Below are 19,801 nucleotides of genomic sequence, written 5' to 3' on the forward strand. Positions count from 1 at the left end.
GAGGGAAGGAAGCTAGTCATCGTACATTTTAACGCCCCCACGGCTGAAAGGGCATGTTTAGCGCGACGGGGTTGCGAACCCGCGACCCTCAGATTACGAGTCGCACGCCTTGACACGCTTGGCTATGCCGGGCCCACATCTGTGTTAAATGGTATTTCTTTAAGTCATGCATTTCGTTGTTAAATAGTAACTTTCACTATGCATGATATATGGTTAAATAAATTTATAGGATTTATAATGACAACTAAATTGTATTTGTTTGCTAAAAAGGTTCGGTCATCCGTATTTTGTATGATTTCAAGGGTTATTGATAAGAGTGACCTAAGAGTTGGCGGTAGGTAGTTATGACTAGCTGTCTTCACTACCGAGTTAGGGACGGCTAGCGAAGTTAGCTCTCGAGTAGCTTCACTCGAAATCCAAACCAAATAAACAACTTGATAATCTCGAAATCCGATTGGAGAAAAATAAAACTAAACATCTAACCGATCCAAATGAAGCAACTATGACATATCTAACGAAATTATGTTTAAGTCAGTGTAATAATAGAATTTGTCTACTTTTATTATTACTTTGTGTCGTTTTTCTCATAAACTTTCTTAACTAGATTTAAAACAAATTCATGATAGACGTGTTGCTGAACTTCTTGTTAATAAGTAGCCATCTCAATTGCTATAAGATCAACTCACTTTTGTCTGAATAAATCACATTGGTAGCATGTTTTAGGGAAATTAGAATGCTTGTTCAGATTCCCATCTCATTCCAAAATGTCTTAATTTTAGCGATAGCAAAAGGAAACTGCAGACGTCTCCCTCAGTCAGGATTTGAAGCCAGTCTAACAACACGACACTAGAAAATGCAACCACGCACAAAGACTCCGTCAATATAGATGAGGCACCGAACTCGTAACCCGTTCACTGTAAACTCCATTAGCCTTTTAAAAGCAACAGACACATTACAGAAACCGAATAACATGGCACCAAATGAAACTATTTCTTATGTTGAAAGTGGTATTAAGCCTCCTCTCGACTTAGCAGCACATCAATGAATCACTGTCGCTAAATTTGGTCTGTATTGTTTACACAATTCTCAGTCATTGGTCTCAGATGTATTGACTGCTCTCAGATACAGTGTGAAGAATGCAGCCCTAGTATTACCACTAATCTGAGCTGTTTCCACTTCTATTTATGATATGATTAAATATTCCAACGGGGAGTTAGATAAATAACTACCGAGCTGATGCTTTTTTTTTTTTTCCACACGAGCTTTATAACGTTTTGTGGTACTCATGCACTGTACCTCAATTATAGTAAACCATGATATACCACTTGTGTACATTGTACTGAAAAACTGTAATGCCATCTGCTAACTACATAAATTATTTCATGAAACATACGTTCACAACTTACACATGCAAACTGACTAATAATTTTCTGCACTATATTCATTTCAAGGATTTAAGTACCAGGAATATGTTGATGATGATCACCTTTGTTCTACTAGTACCACAATCCACACAAAGCCAAAAATGTACCCATTTATACTCTCGTCCCTAAGACATATGCCTGGCAACGATCACTTACAAACTCTTTGTTAACCTGAAGAAGGTCAAAATGTTGTTCTCTGTTTATCAATAAGTGTTAATATCCATACCAGCCGTTCTGAGACACATGGATACGTATTTGCATTGCTGTTTCATATTCCATTCGGATTGCATGTATGAACTGATTCAATTGTAGATATCTAACATTTGGTGAAAGGTGTATGTCAAAACTTTAGGTAAATTGAAAGTTTTATTTATTTGGAGTTTATGGTCACATTTATTTTATTAAAAATTACAATCCAGACAACACCCAATCTACTATTCAAAGCCACTGCAACTTCTATACAAAAAGAGCAATTGTAAAGCTTTGGAAAGGATATAAAATAAGTGACTGAACTGTCACAACTTAAAATCATTCTTGACATACATGTGTAACTAAAAGGTTTTCAAAAATTCTACATTTTCTACCATGTTATTTTAATGTATGTCTATGTACAGCAATAGTATACAATAAATTGTCCTATTATTTTGTAAATGCTGCAAGCTACGCTGAGAAAAATCTCAATCTACCACACTGTGCATGTTATATAGCAACTATAGCATAGAAATTTTACATACATTGTTCATGACGAATAGGCTAACTTGAAGTGTCAAAAACAATTATAAACTTAAAACAAAACTTATACAATTAAAAATTCAACATTGAAAGAAAAGTAAGAAATGTGATAAACCATGGATAATACAATTAAGTGATGTACCACTCATTTGTTCCTAACTTTTGTACATCATAATTGTATAAAAGTGGCAGTAATTTGACTAATATGAAAGACTCCTGAATGTACATTTGTTTTTGTCATTAGAATGATTTTTTTTCATATCTCTTAATGATCTTGTTATAGTTTCATTGAACTACTCCATTATTCCATACCTTCAACTTGATTCAGATAAAAGAGGTAAAACATCTTCTTCATCTTTTGATTATCAACTGAAACATGATATTTAATAAGCACTGTAATTTACATCTTCCATTATAAAATGCACCTTATAATGCATAGAACAGGTTATGTCTACTTAAGGCCACATCAATCAACATGCTGGATAGGTAGCTGCTTATACATCCACAGTTCCAAGGGTCCATGATTCACATCCTGTTGCTGCTGCAATGCATTCCTCACATTTGGTCTGGAAGTGCTCTTAAAGGAGTGACAGCCAAATCCTACTAATCAATTAGAGTAACCCACGAGTTACTAACAACTTGCTTTCTTTCTTGTATATTTCAAAATCAGGTACAGCTATTCCTTGTATATTCTGAAACAAGTGGCACACAGTGGTAATATTTACACCTGCCCCTCCCCATATCTGAACTATTTGACAGTTTGTCTACAATCAACACTTTCTTCACTTTTTGTAGATTCAAGTTAATATGTACATGAGTCATCCAGTTATAAATTACTGACCAATTCAATTATTAACTTTCTGCTTTGACAAATTATGTTATTGTAAATGATATTGTAAGTTATGGTTTGTGAAAACTGGAAAGATCATTTTTTTGAAATACCTTTTTTAGGCAATTTTTAGCCACAGTATAGCAGCTTAGAGAAAGATACCAAACTTTTTAAAATCTTTTAAACTGGCTCATAACTCCATCATCTCGTGACCTATTTAAGATCTAATTACAGTTTTGGATTCAAGAGGTCAAAAGCTTTCGAATGATGTATCTGACCATACCAAAGGTCTCAGATTAATTAACTCTAATCCTGCTTAAAAGAATTTCAATTTGAGGGTAGACTGGTAGATATCCTGTTAAGTAATAAAACTGGAGCAGGTACATGTCTGCCCCCACATATGGTTTGGTTAGCATACACAAATGTAGCTAATAAAAAGGGTAAAAAAAATTCAATAGATTTATTTACTCTCATTCTGCCAAAAAGCATTTAAAATGCTGCAGTTATTAAGGATTCCCTCTTGTTTAAATTAAAATCTTTAGTTTTTTTAAAAGCATTAGATTTGGTGAACTGTTCTTATGGATAATGTTTTTTGAATAAACAACAAACAAAACCATTAGTGGAGAAAGGAGGACTTACACAACTAAATTTGCTTATGAGCCCAATGTGGTCTTAATCTGATTCCATATATATTGCAACTTTTTTAACAATAAAACCAAAAATGTATCCAATAGAGTTAAAACTCATTTATGGTAGCATTCACTTAAAACTGACCTGTAAGTTTGATTTTCTGAGAAGTTATAATGCTATTTAAGCTTAAATGAATTTGTTTCAAAACATAATTCTGTACAACCAGTCAAAAATTCCGTGTCACATTCATATGAACATTTAGTTCTTTATCACAAATACAAGAAAAAAATTGTCTATATTAAAGAAAACATATAGTAAACACACTAAACATATAAAAATCAAACCCTCAAAACTTCCACACTACAAATGGACAATGTCAACATTTAAAAAAAATTATGATGTATTTGAAAACATCTTGTTCTCACAAAACCCACATGGACACTTTGTTATGTTTTTTAATATATACATGGAGTAATCAACTGTATATAATTTCTCTATAACAATGATGGGAAACTAACTTCCTCCTATCAAACCACTGCTTGATCACTTTTGGCTCTCTCTGCTGGCTGCTCAACAGGTTTCTCAGTGTCACCCTAAAAAGTAATAAATATTAAAATAAAATGAAAGTTTCTTTTCAGCATACTAAAAAAATTGCTATACATACCACATAAATATTTGTGTCCGTGGAAAATATTTTTATTCAACTTCCCAACTTCTGATTACAACAAACTATTCAAGGTTCTTGAGCATGTCTCAGGTTACTGAAACTCCTTACTTTCACAAGTTATGGATCAAAAGTCATATTGTGTTTTTGTTGACCTGTATTCAAAAACTATTACTTTATGAATTTATGTTAATAAGTTTGGAATAAAACTGTAGATTATAACTTACATTTTAGTATTATATATTAATTTCTTAATTTAAAAGTAAATATTAAAAGAACACACCTAAATATAGATTTTAGTGAATCACACTGTATGATGAATGTAGCACTGTTTAAAATTAGATGTTTGTGATGTCAAAATACTACAGTTACAAAAGAAAGTGTTCGTGCCTGTGTCGTAAGTAGCTTTTTCCTTATAACTTAAAAAGTATCATGATTAGGATAATGAAAGTACAGTATATCATAAATATTATATTAACACACATCTACATAAATTTTACATAAATGTAAATTGAACGACAAATAAACTGTTTATAAACAAATAACCAAACATAGGAAGGATAAAAAGTGTTTGTGCATCTACTTTAATGGTCAGTTGTGTAGCCTTTCAGGTGAATTACTTGGCCCAATCTCTCCTCATAGCCCTCAATGATCATTTGACAGTACTCAACTGGTATTTTCTTCCATTCTTCTTTGCAGAAGGCCTCCAACTCTTGCAAGTTTTTTGGATGATGCTGATGAACCCTGGTCTTCAAATCATGTCAAATGTTTTCAATTGGGTTGAGATCAGGTGACTGCGATGGCCACTCCAGAACGCTTATATGGCTCCTCTGCAACCAGGATTGCACATATTTCGATGTGTGCTTAGGGTCACTGTCGTGCTGGAAGATCCAACAATGCCCAAGCTGCAAGTTCCGAGCATCGTTCTTGATATAAGTGCCTAATATATCAATGTACTCTTCTTTTTCATGGTTCTGTTGACGAGATGAAGGCTGCCAACACAAGAAGAGCCGAAGGAACCCCATAGCATGATTGAGCCACCTCTGTGTTTAACTGTATGAATGGTGTTCTTTGGGAGATTTTGTTCCCCCTTCTTATGGAAAATATAGAAAACATTATTGTGGTCAAAAAGCTGGATTTTAGTCTCGTCTCACCAAAGAATACTCTTCTAATAGGTAAAGGGTTTATCTACATGCTTTCTTGCATACCTCAATCGTGCTTCTAAATGAACAGGCTTTAAATATGGAGTTCTACGTGGATGGTATTCTTTAAACCCAGAAGAGCTTAACATGTTCGTAACTGTAGAGGTGCTTACTTCAACCCCAGTTTCCCTTACCAGTTTCTGTATGTCATTATGTGTTAAATGAGGGTTCCTACTAACATCTCTGAAAACCTTCCTCTTGGTTCTCTCTGGAATTTTGGTGGGGCATCCAGAACAAGGGAGGTTAGCAGTTGATCCTGTAAGCTTAAACTTGACAATTATGCTTTGAACAGTAAATTTTGGCACATTAAGTTGTATCGAATACTGAAAAGAGACACACGAGACTTGTATTTTACAATAATTTGGTTTTTTAAATCTCTGGACAATTGTTTCCTGTTCGCCATAATGACCAAGCAGATAATAACAGAGACAGTGCTAATTGCTGGAAGTACATTTTTTGCTGGCTAAATTCCAATAACTATGAACCCTGTGTCTAGTTCTGGAATGGTATAATGTAATGTATTCACCAAACTAAACAAAATTTTTATGGGAATATCAGTTTTTTCACATGTTCTGAACTGTACAAACACTTTCTGCTCCTCCTATTTTTGGTTATTTATTTATAAACAGTTTATTTGTCATTTAATTTACATAAAAATTTATGTAGATGTGTGTTAGTATGATATTTATAATATAACATACTTCTATTAGCCTAATTATGATACTTTTTAAGTTATGAGCAAAAAACCTCTCGAAACGCAGGGGTACGAACACTTTCCGTCGTAACTCTAAGTCTATAGTTTCGTATAAATTACAAACTCAAATTACTAACATTAATAAGCTAGAATATAAAACAAGAACCTTATATCTTTTTATTTTGCTGAGATATATCTTATGTATTAAATCAAATCTTTCAAATTTTAGAAACTGTCCCCAATATACACTTACATCAATATATAGCATGTGAATAAACCAATCAACTGCTGAGAATGTCCCCAGTGGTTTTCTCAGCCATTTTAATCTGTGAAAATGCTACCATGTTCTTTCAATCCATGATTTCAATGATGTAGGTTATGTCTTTAGTTTGTTCAAAGTTTCATATTTTTTAAAATAAAAATACATCTTAGTTACTAAGCTCAATAAATTATAGCGAAATTTTATTGTAGTTTTTTTAGGACTTTTTGGTTATTCAACTGTAAATATGAAACTTGTATAAAAATTTTGTTTGATACCATCCACAGGCAAAACTGTAAAAGGCTCAGCAACCTATGTCCAGCAACAGCTGAGTTGAATGGTCATAGTGAGATAAAATACCTGTTTGCTTTCTGCTTGATTTATTGTTCTATATTTTAAGAAAAATAAGCTTAATTTATTTCTAAATAGTAGTAATCTATAATATATAGTCACATTTTAATTATTATACAACAAAATACAAGTCCAATGAAACACAACCAAGACGGTGAAGACTAAGGCTCAGTTTTGTATTATTAGACACATCACAAACGCACTTACACTGTGTCAGTTCAAGTTATGTACTGTTAACTAGGTAGGACTAGAATGATCGATATAATAATATTAATAATAATAATAAAAAATACAGCATTATGAGATTTAAGTTACTAAGACTAAAGTTTTGTATTTTCATGTTATAACATGTAGTCACTCTAGCATGAAAATAGCATAATTTATATTTATTTCCTAATTTCATTTACAATGGTTACGAGGTTGGTCAAGTGACAGACCTCACAAAAGGTATAGAAAATAAAATATAGCTTTCATGAAAGTAAACATTTAAAGTGTATTTAGAAGGTTTTAGAGATTTTTGGAATGATGAATAATTTGTTTAATCATAAAATGAAATCACTTTGCACTCAGACTAGTAAATAAACATACTTGTTTTCATAAACAACTCTTTGGTAAAAATATAACTAAAATTTGATTTTCTGTATACAAAATACTAGTAATCTTTACTGAAGATCTACCAAATTTTGTGAAGATACACACACTGTACCAAAAGTTATAATGTGTGAAAATATTTAAACTTGTGTATATTATACCAAACCTATTGAGAAACAGTTAATTAACTTGCTACTTTTTTTTTTAAAAAACAAATTTCACACTTTTTTCAATTTTTGCAGTTATTAAGATTAAAATATATATTTTTCTAAGTCTACAATGAAACGTTTAAGGGTTCTTGAGTAAAGTACAGAACTTCAGAACATCTAGAAGTTATATAACTTTAAAATGGTTAATTTAACCTGGAGAAACTGGCCAGTATGGAGTGAATTTATAGAAACAATCATCTTTTACTCAAAATTTAATTAAACTACTTTTTGTTTATAGCAAGTGATATAGCATAAAATTATAATTAATAATTCATATTTTAATAATACAAGTTTTATGTTTTTAATTTTATAAAGTAATATTTTAAAAAAATTATCAATTTCATCTAGTGGGAGAAGTGATATTTTCTCTCGGTATCCCCTCTAGTTTATTCACCACTCCAATATATATGAAAGTTAACATAAATTACTCACTATAAAACCCATATTGTTCAGACCAGGGGTTCCCAACCTTTTGGCACTTGCGACATGAAAATGTAATTGATGAAATAAAATTAATGTTATCCCAAGCTACTTCTAACTAGGCTACGCGACTCTCCTGCCAAAGCTTCGCGACCCCCTGGGGTCGACCCACCGGTTGGGAAACCCTGGTTCAGACAAACCATACTTTTTTATACCCTTCAATCTTGTTTGGTTACAGAACTATTAAAATAAAAAATCAGACCCTTCCTGCCACATCCTCTCTTTTAAACTTCTTAATAGTTCTCGCTTACATTTAATTCTATATTATGTACCCCCAACAGAGAGCCAAGGTTTTCAACTATCAAACAACGTATTATATTACATTTATTTCTGATCAGAGAATTACAATCTTCTCTGAAATTAGAGCTCCATTCCAAATGGAAAAGATAATAGCTAACTTGGCTGAATTTATAATGGCTCTTGTTGCATAGTAAGTAAACTAGAAAAACTGTAGTAGTTATTACACGCTATTCTATGTTCTTTGGTGTATTATTTAATTGAGTAAAAATTTAAATCATTACTACGATTAGTACAAAAAGTAGGGTTATGTGTTACCGACAACAAAAAAGACCCAGACAAATACTTTACTTCTTGGTTTTCACGTTTATACTTTATTTATTACTACAAAGGAACCAAAGTATAAAATATAGATCTCTTTAGGTTAGTTAAAGTTACATTAGGTAAAATAAATAATAATATAATTAAAATGTTTTACAGAACATGCATGTGAGCAGCTCATGGGTACTGTAATTTGATAACATAATGCTATGTCCACATTTCCCAAGTAGTTTCCAAGTTATAATGATGTAAATAGTAGTTATACATTGTTCAAAGGACAATAAAACAATACAATGCGAGTATAAATAGATGTATACAGTTACTAGTTTAAAGCTACGTAGGATAAATGAACAATTTGATATTAACATTTGAAGTCATTCTAGAAAGAGAAAAATAATTTGTTTCATTTTTTTGGTGGTTACGAGGTTCATTAAATTGACCAACTATGTATAGAGTTAAGGCAGAGAAAACAACAGATAAAAAGTAGTTTACTGAAAACCAACAGTTGAAATACAGTCAATCTTAGAAGTTACTCAAATGAAATTTGAGATGAAGCATTTTAATTCTTAACATGAAAGTCATTTTGTACTCAAGGCTGATCAAAACTTTTAAGTTCATTAAAAAAATTTTCACTAAAAATAATCGTTTTTTTTATGTGTGAAAGACTTGTAATGTTTACTGAAAGTCTGCCAAATTTTGTAAAGATGTACGTGCTATATTAAATGCTTGTCAAAACTATAAAAGACTTTAAACAAGTACAAAGAGGTTATGTGGCTCATCAAATTGACCAAGCTGTTTCAAGAGACTTAAACCAATAGCAAGTTTAACTGTGTGCTAAATGACACACACCATCCATTATTTCATGAAATAAATGTTCTGCAAGATGTGGGAACCACTATTAATAATTACTAAACTATATAGCTTGTACTTAAGGACTTGTGTTTTCTGTCACTCACTGATTAAATTGCTCTATATCTAACAAAAACATGTGTTATATCGTACCAATGTGAAATAAAAATGGTAAAAATAGTATATTAACATAATAATTCAATAATTCATAATTTTATATAAAATGAAGTATCTTTTATATTACAAACTCAAATATAACTGGAATAATGTCACCCACTTATCCTAAATATACACTTACCATCTTACTTTGTTCTTCGTAATTCTTATCACCATTCAGTGATGATTTACTTTCAGTGTTTGTATGAGATTTTTTTGCTTGAAAATCACACGGTTTCTCATCTTCTGCTTTTCTCTGTTTGAATGAAACTTGAAATGTGTTATTTTTGCAATATACACTATGTAGTTTGAAAGTAATAAGTCACAAAATGTTCAAAAGTTACTTTTACCACAGACACACAAAATGTTTCTTCCATCTCACAATATTGTAAAGTTGAATTAATTATTTTTTAAAAAATGTTTTTTGATTTATTTAAATTACTGTATTGTTACTACATATACTTGAACTTGATTTTCTCAGCTTTCATTTAGATGGTTAAATTTATTCTTTAGCATCATTTATCCAAGCATAAAAGTTACTCTTGTTTAGAGTTAAACAAACTCCCTTGTGAACAGTGTAAGCTTCCTTTTTAAAAATCAACAAAATTCAAAATAAGTTTTATTAATTTTATTCCTTTTAAATAATCCAGTTTAGCAGTCTTCTGTCAGATGATTATATCATTTCTTATAACTTATCCTATTCTACTTTTATAATTAGCAAAATACACTGCAGTTTCAGTCAGTACTCACAATACATGCTGGTTTTTAACTCATTTAAAGATAAACTCTCTCCAGTTGTTTCAGTTAGTTTTTTAACTGACAGAAATAAGAGAAAATATTTATTTCGATGATGGTAATGAAAACTTGCATCAATAAATAAATAAGTAATCTATACTCACCTTTCTCTTGACTAAGTGGGTAATGTTTGTAGTTGCTTTTCTAGGAGAAGAACTCTAGCAAACAAAAACAAAATTTAATATTTATTTCCAATGCTTTAGAGTAAAACAATGAATTAGGCAAATACAATGCTATGTAAACAGTGGCTTTAAAAGCTTTTTCTTCAACAACTAAAACAATCTCATGTTGTTCTTTTTTATGTATGTGCAGAGCAGAAGTGTGAAAAATTAAAATTACTGTTTATAAGCAACTGCTGTTTTTCAAACCATTTAAGATAACAGTCTTTGTTTTGAAGCCAAAATTTTAAATGTGGATTTTTGTTAGAAGCAAAAAAAAAAAAATTATCTTGTAAGATTAATTTTCCTCAGTAAACATTAATTCATTTATAACAATACTGTAAAAACTTAAACACTCACCTGTGAACTACTGTCACCAGCTGAATTCAGTAAACACAATTCCTGCTGCAAAACAAAATTTAGTTTCATAAACTGAACAAAAAATGTAACCTGTAGCTCTTAAAAATACAATATTAAATAGTTTTGTTCAAAAAATGAACTTAATGTCATTTTAAGTAATACTCAAGGTTTCTTTCACATTTATTACACGTTATCAGTACACCTTACTCCTATAAATTTCATCTATTAATACAGTACTAGAAATCACAAAGGCACTCTTCTGCACAGAAATTTCCAAAAGCAGATTTCATTATGCTGGATTATGACAATCCCTATCAATATGTCCTTAATGATCTTTTGGTTATGCTGCAAAACTTGAGTAAAAAATACATAATTTAACAGTCCAGTGAGCAAAATTCTACCTTTAATGTTTGTTCTCTTTAGGAATGTAACTTTTATTACTTACATAACCCACATCAATCTGTGTAACAAAACACCCATCATAACCTTTACATATTAAAAAAAATAAAGTAAAATACTACATTATAAAACCAAATATCATAAATAACTGATAACACCTTAAAATTTAATATTCTGAAACATCAAGACTTCTTTTTTTTACTGCAAAATTTGATACAAAATGCAAAAACTATGTATATATATATATGTTGTGATAACTTTACTTGATAATTAAAATATCATACACTACAATAACCAGTTTTTTGATATCCCACCTAAGTCACATACTAAACCTTACATACATTTTTAATTTCTTCGATGTAAGTAAAATTTGATCAACCAAATGTTTTCTTATTCTCTTCTGGCCAGTTTTATCACCTGTTATTTTTGTTCCTGAAAATAATGATGGTAGACTAGAGAAATGTCAATTTTATAATTTTTATATACTGGTTTCTGCAATAAAGTACTCTTAAAGTTGAAGATTTCAATTTTTAATAAAAATACTTACACATTTATAATATTCCGAGAGTTTATTTCTATCAACTCAAGATAACGTTTTTTTTGTGTTAAATACAATATGCTCTACTGCACTTAATGTTGTATTTTATACCACTTTTAAATACATACACACATTGTGAAACTGGAATAAAATCCTGCTAATCAATGAAATAAACTACCGAAACACAGGAAAACTGAGTGGCTGTCACACATCATTCTCTGAGGTACTAGTGTTTGTTGTAAAACTACATGTGAAAATATTTTACAGCAAGTGCCATGAAAATTAGTAAAAAGAAAAATTAGATTTGCAAAAGCAAAAGTTCCATTTAATAGTACATTACATGAGTTTAAGTTGGGGATCAATTATTACCTGAAAAATAAGAGCAGGTTTAAAATGTATTTATCAAAAGGTGTGAAAAGACAGCCTTGAAGGATAAACAAAATCATCTCATGCTATTGTTAGCTTAAACTAACTAGTTAAGTCCACAAAGAAATCATGTCTCTTATTTAATGTTATTTGTAATTACATGGGTAATGAACAGGGAGAGTTTGGCTTTAATTAACCCTTTAAGGGCCAGAACTGTTGTTTGAAAATATTTTATGTTTAGCCTTAAAGGCTTCCTGCAAATATAAAAACATTATTTAATTAGAAAAAATTGTTACAATCCTCTAAGGCAGGAAACAGAGCATAAAACAGTATGAAGTGGTTAACGAAATTAAACAAGTCTCACTTTGCCTACATTTGTGTGTGAAATAATACAATGTCAGCATAATCTGAAAAGTTTAAAACAATTTCTTCTGAGGTTTTGAATTCATAATTTAAACTCCCATCCTAAAATTGGAAGATTGGCCCTTACTGAGTTAACATTCAAATTTTTGTTAAAGTACTAAATGTATCTCATCTCATGACCCTTGACAACTGATTACTGGCTACATCTTCCACAAAAGGAAAAACAGTTATCAAATATACAAAAAATGTGCATTTTACAACTTAAGAAAGCATAATGCATTGGTCTAGTTCAATGACATTTCACTGTTATTTTACAACTGCTGTCTGTGTCTGAAAGATGCAACAACCCAAGGCTTACACTTAGTATTTCAAACGCTTACCAGAAACATTTTTCATTATGTGAATAGCATAAAGGTCAAATTGGAGAGTACTCTGTCTGGGATTCAAACTCTGGTACTTCAGTTGCTATGAGAACTAGTCTTAGAATAAAACTGTCATCCAAAGGTCAAAGGTGTAGGTTCAAATCCTTGTAAAAATAGATTTTAAACATCCTGAAACTGGTACCCAGCTACTGGTTATCCCTAGAGTTTGTATGGCAAGTAATGTTTGTCTCAGTTTTTGCCTTTTGTGCCACATGTGTTCATGATAGTATAGCTAGCCTGAAGGTGCCTCATATTTTTTGATATGTTAATAACTGAAAAACTTTGGGTTGTGTATAGGGTTTGTGGATGGGCTTTATTTCAGTGGAGAAATAGAGTATGGTTAGAATTGAGAGTTGTCTTTTTGAAACATGAGCTTTGCTAGCATAGTGATAAAAAGTGATGGTCTTTTAACACTAATATGCCAAGAGTTATAGTTCAAGTCCAGTTAAGAGAGATTTCTTAACATTCTGATACACCAAAGGGAATGTAAGATAAGAAAATGAGGCACAACAGGTGTTACAGATGTTGTAAATTGCTGGTCAGAATGTTCAAGACGTGGTCGTTTACCAATGGACTGTTTTTTCACTATTTTATTGAAATATTTATTTGGAAGATCCATGATTAAAAAAGGGAAATTTCGATGCCCACTGACCCCACCCACCATGGAGCCCTACAAGGGGACAGACTACAATGTCAAACAAGGACACTGCAGCAACACCAGGATTTTGTGAGCACTATACCCAAACACCAGCATCAGATACAATGTCCACAACACCTGTTGAGAACACCCAACACTGGTACTTGGTTGACCATAGCTCAAGTGGACCAGCCGAATGACCCAAGAGGGGCCACCCCAATGCTGCCCGTCTACAGGAATTCAAGGCCAAAGTGATGTGTTAGGGTTGAACCCCTCAACCACCAGGATCCTCTCCTCCCCTTCATGGGTTGCCACACACGGCAAACACGTGGGTAAATGTTTAGATTCCAAAGGAGGTAAACTGAAAGAATAGAACCTTCCCTAGTAGGTCCCCTAACAATGTACAGGAATCCACACCAAGAGGGCATACACAGAGTGTATATACTTTCATTTCTTGATAGATTATGATCTCTTGTGTACATGGACAAGCAAACAATGTCAGTGATAAGGGGTCTACTGCTGATAACAGGTCAATTCTTTACACATGTAATTAATAAACAGTTATAAACATTTAGTAACTGTCAACACTACCCACTATCTCACACTTTATTAAGATTTTGGCTTTTTATACTCTTTAAAAGATAGGACTTTCTCAACTGATACAGGGTTTTATGTATTTTTGTAAACATTTATAGCTTATTTTATATTATTTCCTGGATAAAGTTACAAATTTTTAGGCATTTATGATTTTCTTATACTATTTTTTAAACTACTGCCCCAGAAGTGACTTATTTTGTTTCTCATACGTTTTTTAACACATTGGTTATTTTATCATATTTGATACACATTAAAAAAATGATATGAAAGTTAAGAATATTTAACTTTGAATTATGCTAATAATAAAGTTCAAGATGAGATTTCACTGGAAAAACCTGGTAAAACTTCCATAGCATATAACTACAAAAATGATTAAATAGATAATTATACAGAAATACATATATTTTGGTTTACTTTATATAATTTTCTTGGAAAAAGGAATACAAAATTTAGAAATTCTTAAATAATAACTCCTCCCCTTTCTTCTGATAACTTGTTTTAAGAATTTTATGGATGTTTGAAAGCCTACATTCTTTTAAGCTTTCATATACAGTTTTTAGCACTATTAAAAATATATATATAAAATTATTTACTTCCTTCCACTTCCCTTCAGTAAGTAATTCAGATAAAAGGTATTCTACAAGTTTTGATGAAATAAGAAAATAAAGGGATCCATACAAAACTATGAAAATCAGTTTACTTTTGTTTCAGTCAATGATATTTTACATTAAAACTGTTACTGTTTTTAATTATATCATCAATTGGTATTCTAGACTTTTTGTTCTCAAACTTAGGTTTGACTTTGAGCAAACCATTAATGAAATAATGTGAATAAATGAGGTTACTATCAAATTTGAGGTTTTCATTAGATAAAAATTAAAACTCATTTATCTCACCAAATATTTCAAACTGTTCGAGACTTGTCACATTAGTTAAACTTAAGTTTTCATACAATGTAAGTTTGCAGTACCAAAGCTGTTGAGAATGAGAATGCTATGATAACATTTCCATTAAAAGATTTATCTGTACATACTTGTAAATAAATTGTAACACTATGATTTTCTATTCAGTATATAAGTATAGCTGAAGAAAAGAGCTATTAATGAGCAGCAAGTTTTATTTTACTATCACCTACAATATTCTCTTATTACTTGGATAACTGAACCATTACTTACCTCCAATTATAAAAAAATCCTAAAGTGAAATAAACAAAACAATGATATTGGAGTACTCTTCTGTCTAAATTTAAGTTTACGAAAATTCAAAAAGGTTAAAATCACCCGAATGTGGTGAAGTTCTTTATTCCAAGCAGGTAAAGACAAAAAAATTTCTGATTTTGGTGTAATATTCAACAATAAATTCAATTTTTTGTGTATAGATGTAAAATAAATTTTTTCAACAGTGTAACACATCTGTTGCAACAACAAGATACAATAAAATATTTCAACATTTTTTTAATAGTAATAATACAATAAAATGATGTTTAGCTATGCTGCTATTGTTTGATTTAATGGTCTTTTATAAAAACTTTTAATAATAGAATTTGAGAGTTGCATTAAGATGTGCTAAATAAAACTCACTTGTGCTGCACGAAGTCTTTCAGCAGCAGCCTCTCTTACAACTTCCTCAGCATTTCTTTTCATATCAACTGTATCTTCAATTTTACTTTTGATATCTGGAATAATGTTTTTTAATTCTTCTAGTTCCTTCTCAATACCACACTCAAAATCCACCTGGTTAGTTTCTGGTTTGTCCTTCAATAATTTTTGTAAGTTTGCTATTCTATCTTCCATCACCTGAATAGCTTTCTCAAAGTGTTTAACAGCAGTGTCAAATTGATTATCAAATGAATAGGCTAGTCCAAGTTGGTAGAAGCTTCAGGAAATTAAGGAAGCTAATTCTGTTTAAAAAATGGCATTTTGTAAATAAAAGCTAAAAATGTTCTTACCACCTGATTTATTTTAACAAACTTAAGATTGGTCTTAAGTAATAATTATAAAAATAGTGCATAAAGTAACTAATTCTTTTTACAAAGTAAAACCTATTACAACATTTATAATTAATTATTTTACAATAAAACAAATAAGCTACTTTATTACCAGATTTCTACGAGAAAGCCTTTAAATATATTATTCTCTTAGGTATTCAACTCTTACAAACTTACAGTTATTGTAAAATATATAGTGCATATGAAATGATACACTTTTGATACTTCTAACAAGCTCATGCAAAATCTAATTCTCAAAATAAAATTGGAGAAAATTCTCCAGCTCTCTCAACATGGTCTTGGTCAATTAGACCAACCATATGACCTCTTTGCACTCAGTCTTTATAGGTTTCATACTACTGACTTTCAATAATATTATGCATATATTCATGAAATTTAGCAGTCTTTCAGTAAATGTTACATCCTTCATATACACAAAAAATTATATTTTTATTAAAATAGTTTCAATAAACTAGAAAAGATTTTTCCTTGAATGTATTGAGCATTGTTTTACATAGTCTGTGAGCAAAGTGATTTTCATGTTCTGATTAAAAATACTTATCTTCATCTCAAAAATCCAAGATTTCATTTGTGTAATCCCTCAAACCTACTTAATACATCTCAAATGTATGTTTTCAGTTAAAACTGTTATTGTCTCTACCCTAACTCTATACATGGTTTTTCAACAATAAAACTACATTCATTTATCCTAAGTAACTTTAAACACATAAGAATATACACTAACTAATAAGTAAATTTTATTGCTTGCCCTTTGAATCATGTCTAACTACTATTTGCACCATTGTAAGTTGGAAAACACTTAGGAAATGTGGACACCACATTACTCTATTGAATTATATTACCCATAAGCTATTTTGAGTTACTACATGCATGCCCTGTGAAACAATTTTATACTATTATTTATTTTACCTAAATAAGATCCCTATTTTTAAATTTTAGTTACTTTTATAATAACAGATAAACATTATATATGAAAAACAAGAAACAAATTATTTACTCAATTTTTTTTTTCTGTCAATTATCAATAACACTTAACCTAACTTCTTTTTAAAGTTAATGTTAGTACAGCATTAAATAATTTTTATTTAGTTAAATAATGTACTAAAGAACATAAAATCATAGCTTTCAAGAAGCAGACAAGTTCCTTTAATAATCACAATATTCCTGGCTTTCTCACTGTACAACAAGAGTCATTGACTTTCCCAGGAAAACCAAGTTTCTATGGCAAGTTAAATTGATTATTATCTCTTCCAAACACAACATAAAAGAATACATCATGTAATACATGAAAACCTTGGCTCTCTATTGGTTATGTGAAATAGATAATTAAATATGAGAACTAACTATTAACAAATCCTGAAACAAAAGATGTTACATGGAGGTATAGCTAGAGGCCTCTGATTTTCTCTTTGATAGCTCTGTAACCAAACAAAATTGAAGGCTATAAAAAATTATGGTTTGTCTGAAGAATAACAATTTTATTGTGAGTTATCCACTTTCAGATTTTTTTTTTATGTTGCCTTACAGAATTAAGAACTTAAAACTTATATTCTATCAAAATACATATTAGTAGCAAAACAGAGCTTAACAAACTTTTAAATATAAAACTGTCTCATGTGCAGTAAAGAATATCCAAAATGATAGGGTTCAATATTTTTAAAATTATCATCAAACATTATTCTATGAATTTTATCATTTCTTCAATGTTGAATTTTGTAGAAAATGTAATGTCTTTTTGTAATAACAATACAAAAGGATACGTGTCAGCTAAGTTTCTATCATCAGGTTGAAGCAAATCTTTCCTCAGCTTTAAACAATCATTCAGATCATCTAAAGCCTGACGATAATTTTCTGACTCTATGCTGACTTCACCAAGCTTAAGCATTATTTCTGCTGTCTTCAAACGAATTAAGGGGTCACCACCTTCAGCTTGTCTATGAAATACAAATAAAATCCACTTAAAATCATATTAATACAAAACAATTTCAACTATCATAACAAGACAGAATTAAGGGACCTGATTACTTGCAATGACAGAGAATGAAAATTAAAGTAAAAAATAGTTCTAATAAAATTCTAAAATATAAAACAGAAGTCTAGAGTAAGCATCTTACACAAAAGAAAGCAGAAGAAACTTTAGAGATAAGCCAATACATTTCAAAGGTGAAAAAATGTAATGTACCTGGAATAATAATAAACATATGTTTTAAATTCATAATGGCAAATAACTGGGTAATTTGCATGCTACTGATGGCTAGAACTTTATGTTTTTTCTTGGGGGTGGGTGGGGGGTAGACACGAGTTTCTACATCTCTGACAGAAACTTATCCTGATACTTTATAACACGTGTAAGAAGCACTGGATACTATAAAAACCTCAGGGTTGAATCACCCATATACAGTAATGATAAGAATTAAATCCCCTTGAAAATTAATAAAACACATCTAAACATCAATATTTTGTGTAATGTGGTATGTTCAGTGCAGCACCATTGCAAGTGGCAGTTGGTTCAAATTAGATGTTTGTAATGTAAAACTCCTGTGTTTATGAGCTTTGTAAGAATTAGAAACTCAAATTACAGATATTAACAAGATGCAAGATCCTTCCATCTTTCCTACTTGCTAGGATATTGCTCATGTACTGAATCAAACACAGTGGCCCTGGTAACCTCTATTTTTTGAAATGCTCCCTTATATACATTTACTTCTGTATATGAAATGTGAATAAACAATCAAAACCTCAGAACGTCCCCCAATGGCTTTATCAGCCATTTTCAAGTGTTACCACACCATTTCTTTCTTTCAGAACAAGATTTCAAGGAGGTAGGTTGAATTTTTGATATGTTCAAAATTCCATATTTCTTTTAAACTGAAATACAGCTTAGTTTCTAAGCTTGATAAATTATAGTAGAAATCTACAGTATCAATACATTTATTTTTGGTTTTTCAAATGTATGTCCAAGATCTAAAAAAAATATTTCAAATCCTCCTCATACAAAAGTTAAAGGCTTAGCAACATACAACAAGGAGCAACTAAGTATAAAAGTTATAACTAGAATAATTGTTTGCTTTATTATTTTTTTTTTAATTACTGTTCCACATTTCACAAAACATTTAATAGCTTATTTGTAAATAGTAATAATCTATATACCTATGTAATGTATGATAATTAATTGAAATGTAACTATATCCAAAATACTAGTCCACTAAAACACAGCCAAGACAGGTCACTCTGTAAAGACTAAAGATTCATTTAACTTATTGGATACAGTAGCATGAGTGCATGTGCGCTGCATCATTGTAACTTTTGTATTGTTAGCCAAGCACAGCTGACAGGACAATATAACAAATATATATGAATGTCTAATGTTACAAGACTTAAGCTCTTTAGTCTAAACATTTATGTTTGTGGTATAATCTGGAGTTATTCTAGAATGAAAAAAGCATAACTTGTATATATTTTGGTGGCCATGAGATTGGTCAAATCAACTAAACCTGTACAGAGACCAATTACTGAAAACAACAGAAAAA

At 30.6% G+C, this 19,801-nt stretch overlaps 1 protein-coding gene across 4 annotated transcripts in view; it reads right to left on the bottom strand.

Annotated features, from left to right (window-relative positions):
* Positions 1 to 3,855: 3,855 nt before the first annotated feature.
* LOC143249610 (protein HGV2-like) overlaps positions 3,856 to 19,801 on the bottom strand; it is a 35,890-nt gene continuing 19,944 nt past the window's right edge. Inside the window, exons 6-11 of one of the 4 annotated variants that reach the window (XM_076499755.1) lie at positions 18,032 to 18,205; positions 15,844 to 16,138; positions 10,942 to 10,983; positions 10,528 to 10,581; positions 9,771 to 9,884; positions 3,856 to 4,208 (exon numbers count right to left, since the gene is read on the bottom strand). In XM_076499755.1, coding sequence (XP_076355870.1) covers positions 4,143 to 4,208; positions 9,771 to 9,884; positions 10,528 to 10,581; positions 10,942 to 10,983; positions 15,844 to 16,138; positions 18,032 to 18,205 — 745 coding nt within the window. In that variant the 3' untranslated portion in view covers positions 3,856 to 4,142. Of the gene's footprint in view, positions 4,209 to 9,770; positions 9,885 to 10,527; positions 10,582 to 10,941; positions 10,987 to 11,681; positions 11,773 to 15,843; positions 16,139 to 18,031; positions 18,206 to 19,801 lie in introns of those variants that run through there. The other 3 variants (XM_076499754.1, XR_013027859.1, XR_013027858.1) reach the window with 3 other exon arrangements.

This window comes from Tachypleus tridentatus, chromosome 4 (assembly GCF_004210375.1).
Source record: "Tachypleus tridentatus isolate NWPU-2018 chromosome 4, ASM421037v1, whole genome shotgun sequence".
Taxonomy (NCBI): Eukaryota; Metazoa; Arthropoda; class Merostomata; order Xiphosura; family Limulidae; genus Tachypleus; species Tachypleus tridentatus.